Raw genomic sequence first — 18,137 nt, 5'->3', positions numbered from 1 at the left:
GCATGGAACACGACGTCAATCTCCGAATCTGTCCCTTTCCCGTTCGATACGATAAACTTTTTACGGATAAACAGATAATGTATTTGTAATATTATATTTTAAAAATATACACTTATCAGCTTTAATATTAATATATATTACGGCTTAAAAATTTTTGTCCACTCCAATTTTTGTATTTTTCTTACATTTCTATTCTTGTTCTAATTCTACCACATTTCTTTTTTTTTATATGTAACTATAGAAAAATTAGAACCAAATCGACAATTAATTTTATATTGTTTATAATTGATTTTTATATGGATAATAGTTTTGTGAAACAAGGAAAAATATTGGATAGAGGAAATAATTATAATATGTATATATTTTTAAACCAAAAATTATAATTCTTTAATATTATTATTATTGAAACAAATAAAACGATCTTATTTTCTTTTTACTATTCTGCGAGCGATACTACATATTATACACATATATATATCTTATTATCTCGTTTCAAACTATTATGTGTATAAAAGGAATGTATAATAGAGTACTATGATATATAATCTATGATATATTTATATTTTAAATATGTGATACATCATATTGTAAGTCATATCGAGAAACGATTATTATGCTAGTTTAGCGTTGCCTGAAATTCCGCTTCGAAATGACTCATATTTCAACTTTTCGTCTATTTACCGGTACATTTACCCAGAAGATATTTTTACTCTTAATTTATCTCTCGGTCACGAAGATTGCCATCACTCGTAATTTTTCGATGATTACGAAGTTAATTTCATGAAAAATTGAAACGAAAACTGTGCTTTTTTTCGGTTTTAAACTCAATCTGAACGTGCGCGAGTTATATACGTTTCTCATCGCATGCATCTGTCAATTCACATTTTTATTGAAAAAAAAAAGCATCTATGTTACCTGCACTCCGAGAAAACATATCGGTTTTTTTTAGCCGAGCAAAAAATTTTGAAACTAAAAATGGACAGGTATACCTGCCTCACTTTCAATTTCGCTTCAGATGAATTTCAATCTTCGCGCTTTTTTTGCCTGTTTATATATTTCACAGGCAAAAAGAATATTTGTGTACTTTTTTCTTGCAAGTCATAAACGTGATTTCTCTGACACATTGCCAAAAAACCTTTCAGCGCGTCTATCTACAAAAAGTATATTTTTCGATTTATTTTCCGCGAATCGCTAATTTATTTTTGTAAATGCAACTCCGATATTCCTCTTCGACGTGTCGCGTCGCGCCGATTCTCCGCTCGACGTACCGGCTGATAGGGTCACTTGACATGACAAAAAATCCGCGTGTTGAGCTTTCATCGATCATTGACGGGGAACGCACCGCTCCGATTTCAATCGCCGTGCCACCTGGCCGATCTTTTCGCCGTGTTCGCCGCGGGCGCGCAGCTTTTCGTCCGATTTACCGGCTCGCCCTTAATTAGCATCCTATGGAAAAGTTGCCGGCTCGTTACACGCTCGAGCGATAATGTTCGGCGGAAGCCGGGCGTGCCCGGGATCTGAACCGGTTTCTCGCGACTTGTATAGGCAGCAAAATGGGTCCGCGAGCGCGACGCGCGTCGCACGTCACGCGCCCGCCGTCGTACATTTTCGAAAGTCCGAACGAAAGCGGACTTTATCAGATCAGCTCGAATAATTTCTCTCGTCGCGACGACGCCGCGGGTTTGGATTTGGCCGCGGCGATTTTGTGCCATCGGTGAAATTGCTTTTCCCTAAAGGGGGAGAGATCGCGACGGGGCACCGCGCTCGGGAAACGCGAAGAGTTTGAATTCAATGCGTGTGGGATATTAAGAGATACATTAACGTTTCGTTTAAGAGAAAATAGAGCCGGACAGCTCGACAAAAATAACTTACTGTTACATTGTGACTCGCTGATTAATGCGCGCGTGAGACAGACTCTTCCCGATTATTTTCAGAATTGTCCGGAAGCACTGTTACATTAAAAAGAAACAAGACGGAAAATTAATCTTTATTTAGAGAAACTTGAAAAATTATACGAACACTGTGCGCGACGTACACTGACCTGCCTTCATAATGCTATCGTCCTGACCTATGTCTACGACGGGCGCTGCGATACTAACTTGTCTCTACATGTTACTGACCTATCCCGTCTATTTCACGCGATCGTGTATATTTAAGAAGCATACCGTACACAAAGAGTCAAACCAGATAACGAATATATGTTTCGAAAGGAGCTTTATTTACCGTTTTTGGACGCGCGTTCTACAGTACGGTTAATATAAAAAGCCAAACAAATCAAAGTCAGCGCGAGGAGTTAGAACTCACAACATCCACTGTGTGCGCGCGCGAGGGAATTTTAACTCTGTTATCGAAAATATAAGATCGAGAAGAAATATCTGAAATATATCTTGTCGCAAATGGTGTCTCGAAATATACGTCGTTGGTCGATTTTTATCACGTAAGAAAAAAAAAAAGTCTTTATCTTTGCCCTTACTTGCCCTATCGGTGGAGATATAATAGTGCAAAGTCCGAAATCGTTGCGTATTCGATAATTAGTTACTATCATCTCTCGCTATGACTAGAATTTATAGAGTCAAACGATTCGATCATCGCGCTCGTCACAGCTGATTTTGATTATCGATGCTAATGACAGATGCGTGACAATATGGGCTTGATAAACGAAATATCCGGGTATCCGAATATCGAGAATACCATTAGCGATCGTATTATATGGAATCTGTTTTTGGTAGATCAATAATTTTTGCATTACTCTTACATAATTATGTAATAAGTGGTAATAATTATATTACCTTGTATTACGTTTTTTTACATTGCGCTTAAATATGCGTTTAATGTTTTTTTTTCTATACGATTTTTCGCACAGATCTCAATTACATTTCCTTTGAAGCAGTTAAAAAAGAAAGTTTTATTATTTTCTCACGCGAATGACAGTGATCGATAAATTAAGTTGTTCCGTTCGTCAACATGTCTGTTTGCTTGCGCGATCATTTGTTGTCCGCGTGCTCGAGGTTGAACGAGAGCAGTTTTTTCATCGCCAAGTCGAAACGAAGTTTTTCTTTGGTCCTCGAGGCTGTTAAAGTTTATCTACATCACGTAAATCAACCAGTAAAATGTGTTAATATTGTTTTTACTGTACTTTTTTTATATTAATAGTGTATATTAAATTGAATCAAATTTTAATTTTCTGATATTTTATTTTATTAAATTTGGTTATTCAATTCAAATTTTCTTTGTTTTTTTATCTTTTATAGTTTTGTTCATTTTCTTTTGTTTTCTCTTTTGCTTTTCCTCTTTTCTTTCCTTTTTTTAAAGTTAAATAAATTCCATAATTCTATTTAGTTTGAGCGGTGCTATCACTACGTTTTGGTTTATCATATCTTGTTTCTGACGTATTAAAAAAAAAGTTGATTGTGAAATGTAAATGAATTAATTAATTATAATTCTAACACGCAGAGATCTTTTTATGCCATTCGATACATTGAAATGAATATGTAGCAAGAACTATGCGGTAGCTAGATGTAGTTATTGATGGAGGTTTGTGTGACTAAAAGTTTGGTTGAAACCTCGCAAATACGGAATGAAAAGAAGACATACTGGCACGAAAACATCGGTAGAACGAATCTTCCTGTAATCGTGATTCACACGGATCGCCCGTAGGAGTCATCCGCACACAGTTTCCCATCTGCTTTAAACAAAACTGCGATCTTGAGCTCCATCTCACTGGAACTGGTTAGGCGATGATTCATCATGCGACATAACTGGCGTTTCCGCGTATTTTCAATCGTCGGAATTGTTCTCGTACTATCGTTTTCTGGATTTTAAATTGAACCTGTTATAAAAAAGTGTTGGACTGATCTCGATTGAATCTGAAATTATTAACCACATTTAATTATTTATTTTAAACGAACAAATTTATATTAAAAAAGAGTAATGTAGTAATGTCACACAATTGTGTGTGCCTTCGATCCTTGTTTTCGATTTACGTATTTGAAATTTTAAGAATAATGATGCGGTAATACGTTAATGCGGTGTATTATCTTACGTTTTTTTCTTTACATTCTCTCGATCATTCAAATTGATTGCAAAAACACTTGATAAAATATTGTGTAAAATTTTTATATTCTTGTCGTAATATAATTATTGATTTATTTTCGTGAAAGTAACATGAAAACAAAAGTTTATAAACTTTCGAATTTATTAGATATCACATAATTTTATTGATTATAAATTTTTTATTAGATAAAATTTTTTAAAAATCATAAATTAATTTCTTATGTTTCAGACGGGCGACATATCAAAGCTCTACCAAGTTATAATTCTCTAGCGACAAACGAAAGAAGAAATAAAAATTTAAAAATAAATGAAAGAATAGAAACTCAATTGAAACCGCTATTACAGCCAAAGCTAGAACCGCAGCCAGAATCGCAGCCGGAACTACAGCCAGAACGACAAGCGGAATCGCAACAGGAACTGAAACAGGAACCGCAGTCGAAACTAGAACCGGAGTTAGATCTAGAACCAGAGCCGGAGTTAGATCTACAGCCAGAGCCGCAGCCAGAATCGCAACCAGAAACGAAATCAGAACCGCACCTGAAGCTAGAACCGAAGCTGGAGTCGGAGTTAGAGTTAGAGTCAGAGCCGCAGCCAGAGCCACAGTCGCAATTTTTAGAACTAGTCAATTTACAGATGGGTGCGACTACATTTGAGGATGATATTACAACACTTGCGCGGCACCTCAATTATTTTATAACACCGAAAAATACGGAGAAATCGGAGATGGACTTAGAAGAATCGGAGTCCGTCAAGACAGAAACAGAGACCGACATAGACCCGATTGATACAGATGATTTTAATTTATTGATTAAACTATTTAAAAAGAATCCCTCCGAATCGTTAAGGGATTTTATTAAAGAAAGAATAGACGAAGGGAGAGATTTTAAAATTTTTTTAGACGGGGAAAGGTCTTCCATACGTTTATTATACGAATATATGACATGTTCGAATAATAACGATAAGATCGCTGAACAACGACCGACTGAGAAACAACTAATAACTTCAAACGCCAGCAGAAGCATATTAAAAAGCTCAATAAATTCTCAGCCGGAACCGGAATCGATGTCGGAATCCGATAGTATGTTTTCGGATTTTGACGAAAATTTTTTAACTTCAGATTCGGAAGACTTTTCTGAAGAAGAAATAAATTTATCCAAATTAACATTGAATCAAAATGCCTACATAAAAGAGGCACCAGTCTTCCGACATGATGACATCAACGTGTCGGAGACGTTGTGTAAATTATCAAAAGGGGAGCCGGTGAGTTCGTCGGAGATGGATTTCTCTCACCAGCGGATTAAAACCGAAGATATCGTCAGGCACACAATAAGTGATCACTGCTACCATCAGCTTAGACCTGAGATGGAGGAAGATGAGGAGCTCGTAGAATCCGGTAAGTAAAACGCATTTCGTCTTTATTATTTGAACTTCTTGTATGAAAATTTCTTTGCGATTTAACGATGAACTGATATTGTTGGTTTTTAGCTCGAATTTAGGACAATCGTTGATTATATTGGTTAATAAAAAAAATTTTGATCAAGTATTTCTAATCGGAATAGGTATTTCTTATTGTGTTATTTAACATTTTAATCTTGTTTAGTATAGCAGAACAGGTCACCCTCATGTAGTCACTTTTATTTTGTAAATTTATCGATTTAAGGAAACATAATAACAAAGATGATTTCTCATTGTTCTCTCTCTCTCTCTCTCTCTCTCTCTCTCTCTCTCTCTCTCTCTCTCTTTGTTGCTACAATGTTAATTTGATTTAATTGTTAAATAACTAAGTTTTTGCCGGCGATCAAGAGTACTTATTTTAAAATAAAAAAAAAGCGAAAAAGATCTAAATGAGTCATATATGGGGTGACGATCAGCGAATCTGATATCTTTCGGTTATCAATCACCTGCTTTCATAATAAGTCACAAATCACTTCACATTTCAAAAGTTGTACTAATTTTGATTAGATTTAACTGATAACATACTCAATAATAAATGAACGGTTAATACAAATTTTTATTTAACCGAACATTACAGAGAAGCGATATTTCTGAATGATATTTGATATATTTAAAGATAGAAATTTATATTTTGGTAATAATAATCCAAAATACGAATTATTCATCGTTAAATCACGAATTATCTACATAATATTTTATATAATGCATGCAACATAAATTATTTATTTTAATAGATTTAAGAGCGAATTTTACGCTGTTTTATTCCGTTCTGTTTTCTCCTACTTTTCACTAGAGATATTAAGGATAAAATGTATGAAAACTTTTGAAAAGCTGCCGTGTAAAATTGAGTGTCGAACGAATAAAATATTCGTCGAAATGTTTTGGCACACTGAAAAGGGGAAAATTGTTTTGAGAATTTCTTTCTTTTCGAAATATTAATTGAAATAAGATTATAGAGCATTAAACAGAAATAGAACTTGTACTTGAAGAAATTTTTTATAGTTTCATCAAGAAAAATGTATTCTTATTATTCCATAATAATTTTTCTGAATTGAGAGGAAAAGTATCGAATAGAAAATAACAATATCTTCAAAATCAAAAATTAGAAAATTTTAATTATCATTATCAAAATAATCATAATGTTGTTTTTCTTTTTAGATAATACAGATAACTATTACAATATTGAAATGAAAAGATAAGGTGTCGCTAGAATTTAAAATTGTCAAATTTTTAAAGAAAATTATATATACACACACGGCTCTCATTATTTTGTACATTGTGTCGTACACATAAACAATGTAATTTCTTGCTTAGATAGGAAACAATAATTGTTGATAAATAAAACATATTAGTTGACATTAATGCTTCATCTCAGACTTGCGGGAGATCGCGCAATCGGTAGGACGATGCCCGGAGTGCACCCGGTCGAATTCGGCTACCCGCATGAGTATATGCTAATCCCTCGGTTACTCCGCGAGCGAGCGGAGCGAATGAGCGCGACAACGACTGAGAAACTCGTTTTCGTACGCGAGCGGCGGAGGTTTAACGTCCTCAGGTAGTAATTTATTGCGGGTGAGACCGCGTGAGAATTTCTGTGTCGCCGTGGAATTGATTCGTCAGTACGTCGGAAGGAAAGGAAAGGTGATAAAAAGAAAAAAAAAAGCGAAACGGCAGAAGATAAGAAGGCGAACGAGAGGAGGAAACGCGCGCGGGCCGTTCGTGTTCCGGGCGAAGTGTCCGATAAAAATGAGAGACGCGCGTGTCCAGGTGCAGCGATATTTCGCGATTAACGCACGAATATCTCTCGTTAAAAGCCGCAACAATTCCTGTCGTCGTCGCGGCGACCGATGTCGCGCAATCGCGGTTCTCTGACAACGACTCGCCGTGATGATTACGCGGACGAAGTATTGCACACTTTTTTTCCCTCTATTCAGCCCCCCCCCCCTCCCGAATTATGTAAATTCCCGATGGAACATTGTTTCGTATACGCGAATGCAATTTATTTACTCGGAATCGCGCGCGAGTCCCGCGAAGTTTATTCTTGTCCCTCCGCGATCTTAAAATCTGTTTAACTTGTAAATGCTATGCTAACCACCGTATGGAACTCCTATGAATTTCCATGCTGGAGGCGTTTCATGGTATTTCTAGGACTTCGAAGGATATTTGCGGTGCATCCTCTCGAGGTGTATTTCAGCGAAACGGTCATCGTCTCGCTAAACAGCCATTAAATGCACGGCCGTGCCTTGCGTTTCCGCGCACGACGCGCGGTCCTTCACGCCGGTAGGGATTTTTTTTTTTTCACGTACGCGTACAAGCCGTCTCGGACACTATGTACGATATAATAAAATATCGTACCGTCTTTCACATCATACCGGACAATAAAGTCCGATTCGCGCTGCACCGGCATTCCCGAGTAAATATTGACGAAGGCTGCTGAGAGCGCGCGCGCGCGCGCGCTCTATCTAACATCGTAAGTGTTACTTAATTGCCATCAACCTCTCTCGGCACTGTTTCTCTTCTTCAGTGACACCAATGATTACTGATTACCATCGACGAGAAGGAGCAAGTTGATAGATCGCCGCAGCATCGATCGCAGCCGCGACCCGGCCGTTGAAAACCTCCTCCTCTCGTGTCGTGTCTTCGCGCGCATCGTGTAAAATCGTGTCGAGGTCGAAGGAAAAGTTATCTATCGGTACATAGTTCGCATTAAAATCGCAAAGACGCCGGATTTCTGCGCGCCATCGCGATTGCCCAACTTGAAACCTGAGCAGACGAACATGAAGTAGCAGCGAAAAATAACGTGCGCAATTTTTATCATATCGTATTTTTATATACGATACGATTTATATTATTCGATCAAATTATGCATGCTATCAAAAGATTTACATGAATTGTTTTTAAAATCTTCATATCGCTGTGCTTGATAAATTGTTATATTGATCGTAAAAATTTCCACTAGTTATTACACAATAAGGTGCAAGCTGGGAGTTGAAAGCGTTCCCATCGATCGATAAATCGCGACACGATAAAAAGTATTGTATATTAGAAGAACGTAGAAAGAAATGTATTTGAGATTATGCTTTGAAATTATCATTATTTTTAAAAAGCATGATAAATATTGAGACAAAATTATATAACGTCAAACAGGAAACTTGCATACATGAACAAATTTTTTAGTTTAAATATTTTTCTTTATCAAGACAAAAATGTTTAATATTTTTTATAAATTGATAGAAAGAAATATCAAATATCAAACCAAGAATTAGATTTTTTAAATATTTTTTAAAATTAAAACAATCACAGTGTGCTTCTTAGATGACTATTATAACGTTGAAATAAAAATATAATATTTTTGATAAATAGAATATATTAGTTTTAATTTGTCATTAACGTTTTTTTTTGTGTAGTCAAAGACGTGAACGGTTTTAAACAATTGCACGAATTAATTGTTCATAATAATATCGTTATCATTTGCGACCATATTTTAATTTTCGTAACTTATGTATAATAAATATATATATGTTGTTCGCGCGGGAGAATTCTTTAGGACGCGTCATGCGAACAGTCATAGCAGGCGCCATTCCCTCACGTATCGCGATGTTGTATCTAACTATAGTGCAATTTCTACCAAGAAGATAGACTTGCATAACACGAATAAGCCACGAGTTACGATAAATGTTCCTTTTTTTTCTCCCGAGGAAGCTTTGCGCGCACAAACGAGGAGAACGCAATGCACATGTCGTTTGCAAAAATTTCTCAGTTCTATTTATGAACAAGATTTCCCGATAGCCTTCAAGCTTTTGCCAAACTGAATGATTTTGCGGATTACAAAGCACACACGTGAGATATAAATAAAAAAGTGCAGAAAGTTTTTTTTTCCTTGTAGAAACTTGAAACGAATTCGTGTCGCAGAAAGCACAAAAATAATCTACCCGCAAATAATTTATAATTACAAAGAAAAATACTCGTTAAAAACTAACGACTCGTTCTATTTAAAGTTATCGAGTCCAATTTCTTGATGAGAATTTACATGAAATTGCACCGTCAAACGCAATATGCCGGTGCATATTGAATATCACGGCATCGCGTCGTGACGTCAAGAATGATGCAGTTTCTCGCGTTCGTCGCGTTACGTCTTCGGAGAGGTATCTGCAATATCTTTCTCTCTCACTTTCTCCGAGGAATCAGACATGCCTAAACTATGCCGCGAGAGGGTATTCCGCGCGCGTAATCGCCGCTGGAATCCAGCGGCGACGTCGTCGGCGGCAAAATGACGCTTATTTGCCACCTGAAGAGTATGTTGCACCACATGGCGACATCGTTCGCTATCGTCCGTCGCGCGTGTCTATATACGTTACATACGTGAGAATGTATGCAGCATACGCGCGCACGTGACCCAGACACGTAACGTCGGCTCGTAAGATCATTATGTACCGCGAGCGCGCCTCTCTCGCTCGCGGCTGCGGTACTTCATCGATTAGAACGATCGTTCTCCGTTCGTCCCGTCCCCTCTTGTTTGCGCGCGTGTATTACAGCGTAGTCGCCGACTCGTTGGTTTTGGCGGGATTGCAAGACAAGGGTCAAAATGCCCGGACGGAGTTGCACCTAACGCGCTCGGCCTTTGATCGATCGACGTATGTCTGTTGTTTTTTAGCTCCGCGTTTCCCACACGCTCCCCCCGCCTTCCTTTCTTCGCCGCCGCGCTTCTGTTCTCTTCTTTCTTTGTCCCCCAAAACGTGCAGCGAGCGTTTAACCCCGGAATGCTACTCTGAATTTTCAATCGAGTGCTAATTCAAGTTTAGTACGGTTTTTGTTAATAAAATTGTGATATCTTAAAATAACATTTAATCCAATTTTTTTTTCTCAGTTTTTTTCGTTCTGTTTTTTCCCAGTGACAATGTTGTAAGATCATTATAATTTAACTTGAAAAGGATCCGAATTAGAGGTCGAAACGTAGTTACACTCATACTAATAAACTTGGCCGGTCAGGTCGACGAAATAATACTGGCGATTCAAAATTTCCCTGAATTTTCTTTCACATTAAAATAGCGCCAGTCAGCCGAACACCTCACAACCTAGACAAACAGAGGTAGACGTAAAGTAGATGTAAAAAAAGAGTAGAATTGCAAAAATGTTTAATTATGCGAATGAATTTTCATTCGAAGTAGCGCAAGAAAAAGATAAGCGGTATTCCAGGGTTAAAGTGCAGGAAACGTGCGAACTAGGCACCAGTCAGTGGGAGTAAAGCGATGATTTGCGATGTTAACTTGCCGAGTCAATTTAATTCGGCTCTGATTTAATCCGCTGATTTACTCAAACTTATCGTAGTCCTTTGGCCGTTGGTGAAATAAACACCATCTCTTGACGAAAATGTACAGCGTTTGAAATCGTTATAAGGCACGCGGCGGGGCGAGCGATGCGGCCTGGCGTCGGATGTCGCAATCTTGCAACATTGCCACGAATGATTTAAGTAGCAGTCATTGCGGAGGATCTCGAGAGATATGAGGCGTCAAATGGCGTTTCACAAATGGCAAGACAATGGGACGTTCGAACGGTGGGTTCCTTCAAAAGTGCCGCGTTTCCTCTCTCTCTCTCTCTCCCTATACCCGCAGCTCCTTAATGGGCGTGGATCCCAATGGGGCCTGACCAAGTCGACCAAGGCGACGACGGTGGTCGGGGCACGTCGCAGATCCGACCTTGACGTTGCCCGATCGTAATTGGTAATTGGCCGATTTCACTGACGCGGTCGCCGGTTTTGATCGCGGCCGGCCCGGGTCGGGCACAGGTGATTGTCTCGGTCGGTCGATCAAGTTCAAGAAATTACAAATTACTCCTTAATACTTCCCTGATAACTTTGCTCCTTGTACTCGTGACTCGCCTTTAGCGTTTAAATGCGGCTGTCCGATTTCTTCTCTCTTTTTTTTTCTCGTTTTATCAGCCCTATGACGAAATTCCCCGTTATAAGGAGAGAAGGGGGGGGGGAGGATCGAGAATCATGGTCGCACTCGTGCCGCTCGTGTACGATTCGCGGGATCAGTGTAATCGCGCTCGTAAATTACTCGGCGCTTGCCTGGTGCGCCGTCGTGAGAACCGATCTTTCAGCGGTCCCGCGCGCGTAATCGTCATCGATTACGTATCGATTCGTCCCCTCCGAATTTCTTATCGGAATATTCGATCAATCGCTGGGCGCGAAAACCCCGACGTGACGGCACCCCACGCGCAAAACAATTGGTTCTCAATTTTTACGTAATCGACGTCATTGCTATCGACTGACCTTGTCTCGCTCTCTCTTTTTTTGGGAAGATCGAAGGCACTGCTATTTTTTTTTTTTCGTATCTTGGCAGACCTCTGCACCGGCGGCCTCCATGTCTCCCATTCATCCGGGAGAGGGTCACATTGATATTGCTTTTTTTTTTCTCGCAAAAGGTTACTCTCTTACGGAGAAGATACGAAGCGTCCGACATCCGGCGCAGATAAACTCAGCCCGTATGGTGTCGTCTTTTTTTTTTCACTTGCTTCTTTTTATATTCACGGACGGTCTTCGTGATCGCATCACGTGTTTGAACGTTTTCTCCGTTGCATCAAGTTAGGACTAACGTAACGGATTCATTAACTGAATTTCAAGGCGAATACCATCTTCGATCTCATCTTCGCGCGCATGCATCTTGTTAAGATATTAAATGCGCCATCTCCGCGCGGATTTTCTGCGTCTATTTCAAATATCTTAATTGAGTACATAATTGATGTGCATTCCGCCATCAAAAATCCGATGAACATTTCTGCGCAACTGCACGTATATTAAGTGAGCAATTTACGAAGACAGATTCTTCAGCGAAATACATACGCGTACATCCCGATGAAAAGATAAAGTAGTCATCTTCTCTGACTGTGCGCGTTTGTTCCGCTCACCGAAAGCTGCCCGTTTCGATGTATAAATATTCGACGTATAAATTTAATTTAAATCCTAATACAATTAAGACAATACAAAGTAACATATTTTATTTCTAATGATACTTGTTCAACATATAAAAAAAAAATACATATACGACACATAAAATGAAATTGACATCGATATTAATCTCTTTATTTAAAAAATCAAATATAACGAAAAATTAAAACCACTCTTTTTTGGGGTCACCACTATACATATCTGTCAGTCCTAAGTCGACACTTCAATCGATATAGCGCCGCTTTGAAACGAACGGCGTTTCTTCGCGCCGGGAGTAGTTTCTCCGTGATTTCTTCCTTTCGCGCGACCGAGAGAGGATCGATGGAGCATGCGCCTTCACTCGCGCGGGAACTCGAAGGTCGCGCGGTGCGCGAATGACGTCAGCCGATACCCGGCAGGCCGGCCGGCCGGCCGGCCGGTCTGCCGGTTTGCCGGTCTGCCGGTCCTCTCGGCCGGTCGCCGCTTGCGGTCAGGCGTGGGACCCCGCCGCGGCGGTTTAAATGGTCGCCGGAATGCGGTTAAGCCTTTTTGCCATTCGTGCCGCAATCGTCGCACCATGCGACCGGGGATACTCAGTGGCGTATCACGCGGGCACGTAGCCCCCGTGGCATCTGTCTCTTTCAGGCTTTCACCCGATTTAAAGAATTTCGTTGAATAAATATCTCAATGATGATTTTCGAAAATCTTGAAACAATAGATAACGGTCGTGATTTTTCAATTCACGTCGTGACGAATGAATACGGTTTGAGGAAATCGGGATTTATTGACTTCTTATACGCGATACGCTGAGAAAAAAAGGCTTAATCTTTTTTTTGTTCAAGTACGTTATGTGTTTAAGTTGGATATCTGAGTATCTGAACTGTGTAAAGAAATTTAATCACGTTAACAATTTTTTTTCTCTCTCCTCTGTGCCACTTAAGTTATTGCGTATCATTGTCATTTTTATTTCTATTAAAAAAAAACATGTAACAGTATTTGTAGCGATAAATTACAGCAGTTGTAGAAATACTTATTGGAATTTAGTTTGCTTGCATCGCATTGATCTTTCAATTGCGTTTCCTTGAAGAATCAAATTGGTGAACACGTACACGAACCAACATGACAAAGTTGGAAACACTCCAAGTAGACGCGACCGGTGAACTAGAAATTGACGATCGGATTTTCCTCGGAAAAGCGAATTTGCCTTGCCACATGATTCATGCGCCGACGTTGTAACGGGATGATTCATGAAAACTGAATCCTGACGTATCTCAGAGAAACGAGCGTGTTTCATTTACTATCCGTCAATTGTCCGTAATTGGCGGAGGCAACGATTCTCGATACTATGAGTGACGTACATACATCCGTACTCTTTTCGACGTGGTGACCTCTCGCATTTATTTATCAAATACATATAGATACATATTTGATATAGATTTAATTATTGCGAATCTATAATACATCGTCATATACACAGAAACGATATATTCTTCCTTGAGTTTAATTTTTTGAAATATATAAATATTAAAATGAGAGTATGTAGCGATTAAATGGACATAGCGTATTAACATAAAGAAATTTTATATAGTTTTATTAAGAAAAATATATTCTCATTATTCAATAATTTTCATGAATTGGACAAAAAATATTCAGTAGGCAATAATATCTCTAAATCAAGAATTAAAGTCTTTTAAATACTATTATTATTAAACAATTATATTGTATTCTTTGGATGATTATTATACTTATCGAAATAAAAATACAATATTGCTTAAAAAATTTAAGAGCATCCAATGCTTTAAAGATTTTATATTATTGCTTATATCTGAAACCGTGATACGTTAATAAACAGGATGTATTAATCTGATATTAACTTTTTTCTGTAGCAACACCGTGAAATGTTTATCCAACGCTAAGACTAATCGACTTGTTTGAGTATAAATATTTCAGAATGTAGTAATTCAGTTCCTCGTTTGAGTTATCATTTTTCTATGAATTTTCCTCTTGCGTAATCGCGCGAGGTTGCAACGACGCGTATGTATTTGTTCGTGGCGCCAAGCTTAGCGCCGCTAATCATTCGAGGTCTTGCGAACGCAATGATATGTGCAATCAGCAACGACAGCCAACCGCGATAGAGCCGGGTAGAGCACAGTAGGGAGCCAGGAAATTCCCAGTTGGAAAGACGATCGTGAAATTCCACGAAACCGAGCTCGACCGCTCGATCTCGCGTCCTGCAAGATTAATCACCAGGTGAGGATCGGGCTGAGCGACCGGCAAAAAACGAGTGCATTTTGCTCGTCGTATCGAGATCGCATCTCGGAATCTCGTGAATAACGTCCGACCGGCGCGGCGGATCAGTTTTCAGCAGCAGGTCGGGCTTTTCGCCGCGTTTAAACACTTGAAAAGTTGCTTTTGAAATTAAGTAGTGCGAGCAATTTACAAATCGTATAAAATCTTTCTCTTATAAAAAAAAAAAATAAAAAAGAAACTGAATTATTTTGCAAACAAATGTGTGCTTAAAAATTAATTAGCGGGCTCAATTTAACGTCAGAATTTTTATTTTATTGATGATAAATGGGAAACATTTTTTTTATATACACAACAAAGTATCAATGTATCGAGTAATTATTACTCAAAAATTTACAAGGAGCTCGCGACACTTTTAATCAACTTGTGTTGGCGGCAATTTCGCACGCCTTAATCAACCGTGTCAATTTGCACGCCGTCGCATTTCAAAGAAGAGGCCGGCTCGTCCTGTGTCTGAAGCTATACCTTTCGTGGTATTCGCACACAACCCCGCCCAGGTTCCCTTTTCCATCGGCGGTATAGGCTTGCGGGTTCCGTTCCTCATGCAAATTCCTCGCTTAAAGCTTCCAGGAAAGTCGCGCGTTGGAACGTCGCTACTTGCGCGCGTCGCATTCGAATCAGGTATTCGTAAATACAGGCGATGGTAACACGCGCGTGCTGCTATGTGCGTCTGAAAGTCAATTTCGATTTCGGAGAAACAGGTGAAACACGTAGTTTTTCCGCTTCCTCATTGAAACGCTCTGTACGCGACACCACGATGTCCGTGATTTTAAATCCGCATGTATTTGCAGCTTTTAAATTCGCAATCGCGAGATATTTTATCTCCTTTCTCTCTGTCTCTTTTGCTTTGTGGTTTTCACAGAAATAATGATAAATGTCACCGATCAACATTTTGATATCGTACGACATTCCTGATATTATCTTTACTCCGAATGCGACGCTAAGAATTGATATACTCTGACATTCTTCTGCTGTGAAAAATGATAGAGAATAAAAAATTAATCGTCAAATAAAAATCGGAACATTAATAAGGTAGAATAATTACACATTGGCGGTACTGAATTTATCCTGACTAATATTATGTTACGAAAGCCATCGCACGAAAGTGAGGAAAATGTCAGGCAGTCCATTATTAAAATACGTATATAATACGGGCGGTTGACGTGGGTTGTATTCTAATATCATTGAAATGCAGTTTCACCGTGAACGTAACGCGCCTTCTGGTTATTGCAAAACAATTTTGCTTTGCGGTATCGATTTCTGCACGCAGACGGGTTTGGCATCTTGCGAAGGCCTATTAGTTAATATTCTATCTTTACGGAAACCCAAAAACACCGTTCTATTCTCTCTGTCAAACTTTTCACTTTATCGCCAAAATTATTATCTTTAGTCTTTATTTTAATTTAGGATTTTTTGTAGAGAGATTTAATAGACAATATTTTATATAAAAATAATAAACGTTTTAATATTTTTAAGATATTTAACATAAAGTCTATAATATATATTTGACTTAAAGATTTTTAATAATTTACAGTCTTTCGTTACAACATTTATTTTTTTATTAATATGTTCTCTTTGCTGCAACAGTTAATTTTCGTTTTCCTTCTTTCAACTTTGTATTAGTGCAGTTTTCTTAATTATTCCTAAGAGATTTACCCTAAAACCTTAAAAAATACTATCACATATATTTTTCTATTTCTTTTCTATTTGATTTATAGAGTACAATAAAACGCATCACTTTCTCACTTTCACCGTGTGTTCCTCTTACTCCTTTCCTTCACTTCCTCCTCCCACTAGCTACAATTACGCCGTTCGCTCGTGAGGAAGTGGGTGCCCATTTTTGTGCAGGGACTGTACGTAAAAGCACATCTCCGTAAGATGACGTAATTCATTCATTCATTAACCGCGGCCGTGTGGGAGAGACTGCAGATAAGTGCCGAAGCAAGAGCGCCCACTGAAGTCGCTCTTAGGACTTTCTAATAGGAGGGGAATTCTTCCGGAATAGTAAAACGGTACATTCGATATTTCGTTTAAAGGTCACCGGTTAGATGTAATTAAATCGGTATACCGAAAGTATTTTGCGAAAAAAAAAATTCAATATCGAATCGCAAAGCTGATTTCCTTGAGTTCCTCGAGAGTCGGCACCAATCACGTATATCCTCTCCACCAGATAATTGAAGAAAGCGTTAAACTTTGCCGTTAAACGCGAGAATGTCACGTCTGTGCCTATATGAGCTAAGTTTAGAATCGTGATACGGCCTAATACCTGCTTTGCATTGCTTAAAGTAATACCCCTACGCGCAGCGGGCGTCATTATAATTTTAAATCCATCGGGTAAGTTATTTAAATGTTATTCCAAAGGCTTAGATAACACGGTAATTATCATTTTTTGTCGAACAGATTTATCGGTTATTCCCGCATAGAGAGGGGCGCGACGCATTTCGATTTTGCACAACCGTTTCCGGTTATCGTTGTGCAAACGGCGGGGGGAAAGAGATAAAGTGAGAATGAAAGGGGAGGAGATAAAAAGAGGAGCCCGTCTGGCCGACTAACCAGGACGCCTTGACTCTTGCACCGGCAATTAAGAGACCGGAGAGTCCGAACGCCCGAAATGTCAGACCGGCAAAATCTGATTTGGGAATGCCGCCGGTTCAGCAACGTTGTCGACAGCGACTTGTCTACTTTCCTGGTTAAGCAATCGATCCCTCATCTCCCGTTTCTTTAATAAATATTTGTGAGAAAAAGCAAAAAGTCCGCAGTGAACTAATAACCCGAAACGTAGTCCTCATTTAATTAACTCAATTAACATATGTACGCAGTTTTTTTTTTTTTTTTTTTTTTTTAATTATATTATTTTATGTGAAATTGAACGGATGGATTCTGACAGTAAGCCCAGCTTACTGTCATTATTAATTATGCTCGTTCGATGATGGCAACGCTCGCATTTCACGCTCGCATTTCACGCTCGCGAGCGACTTTGTCCCCCGTTGAGGGTCCTTCCCCTTCTTTCGATCGGCTCGCCGTCTCGTCGTCGTCTCGTTCTTATTGCATTTCTCGTCCAAGGCGGTATGCCAGTCGTTCGTCTATTCTCGAAATGATAGCGCGGTGGAAAGGTACGGGGGAAGGAATGTACAGGGAGAGAGGTGAGGAGAGAAGGAAAGGAAGAGACCAAGTAAGAGGGACACAGGTAAATGAGACAAAGAAAAAGAGAGAGAGAGAGAAAGAGACAGTTGAGAGAAACGGCAGCGACTAAACTGACATGACCCGTGCGGTGAGATGCGCTCCTCGAATTTTTTTTTTCCCCCTTTCTTTCCCTTCTTTCGATTTTCGCGCCTTGGCCTGCCGAACATTCCGCGGCGTCGAATTTATTGGCGATTCACTCCGTCGCGATTCC

General features: G+C 39.0%; 1 protein-coding gene across 1 annotated transcript in view; it reads left to right on the top strand.

Annotated features, from left to right (window-relative positions):
• The window catches only part of LOC114254415, a 37,633-nt gene that overhangs the window by 3,337 nt on the left and 16,159 nt on the right, over nucleotides 1-18,137 (top strand). Inside the window, exon 2 of the mRNA XM_036288223.1 lies at nucleotides 4,283-5,446. Coding sequence (XP_036144116.1) covers nucleotides 4,283-5,446 — 1,164 coding nt within the window. The remainder of the gene's footprint in view (nucleotides 1-4,282; nucleotides 5,447-18,137) is intronic.

Source organism: Monomorium pharaonis, chromosome 6 (assembly GCF_013373865.1).
Source record: "Monomorium pharaonis isolate MP-MQ-018 chromosome 6, ASM1337386v2, whole genome shotgun sequence".
Taxonomy (NCBI): domain Eukaryota; kingdom Metazoa; phylum Arthropoda; class Insecta; order Hymenoptera; family Formicidae; genus Monomorium; species Monomorium pharaonis.
This window is presented reverse-complemented; position numbering and strand designations above follow the sequence as displayed.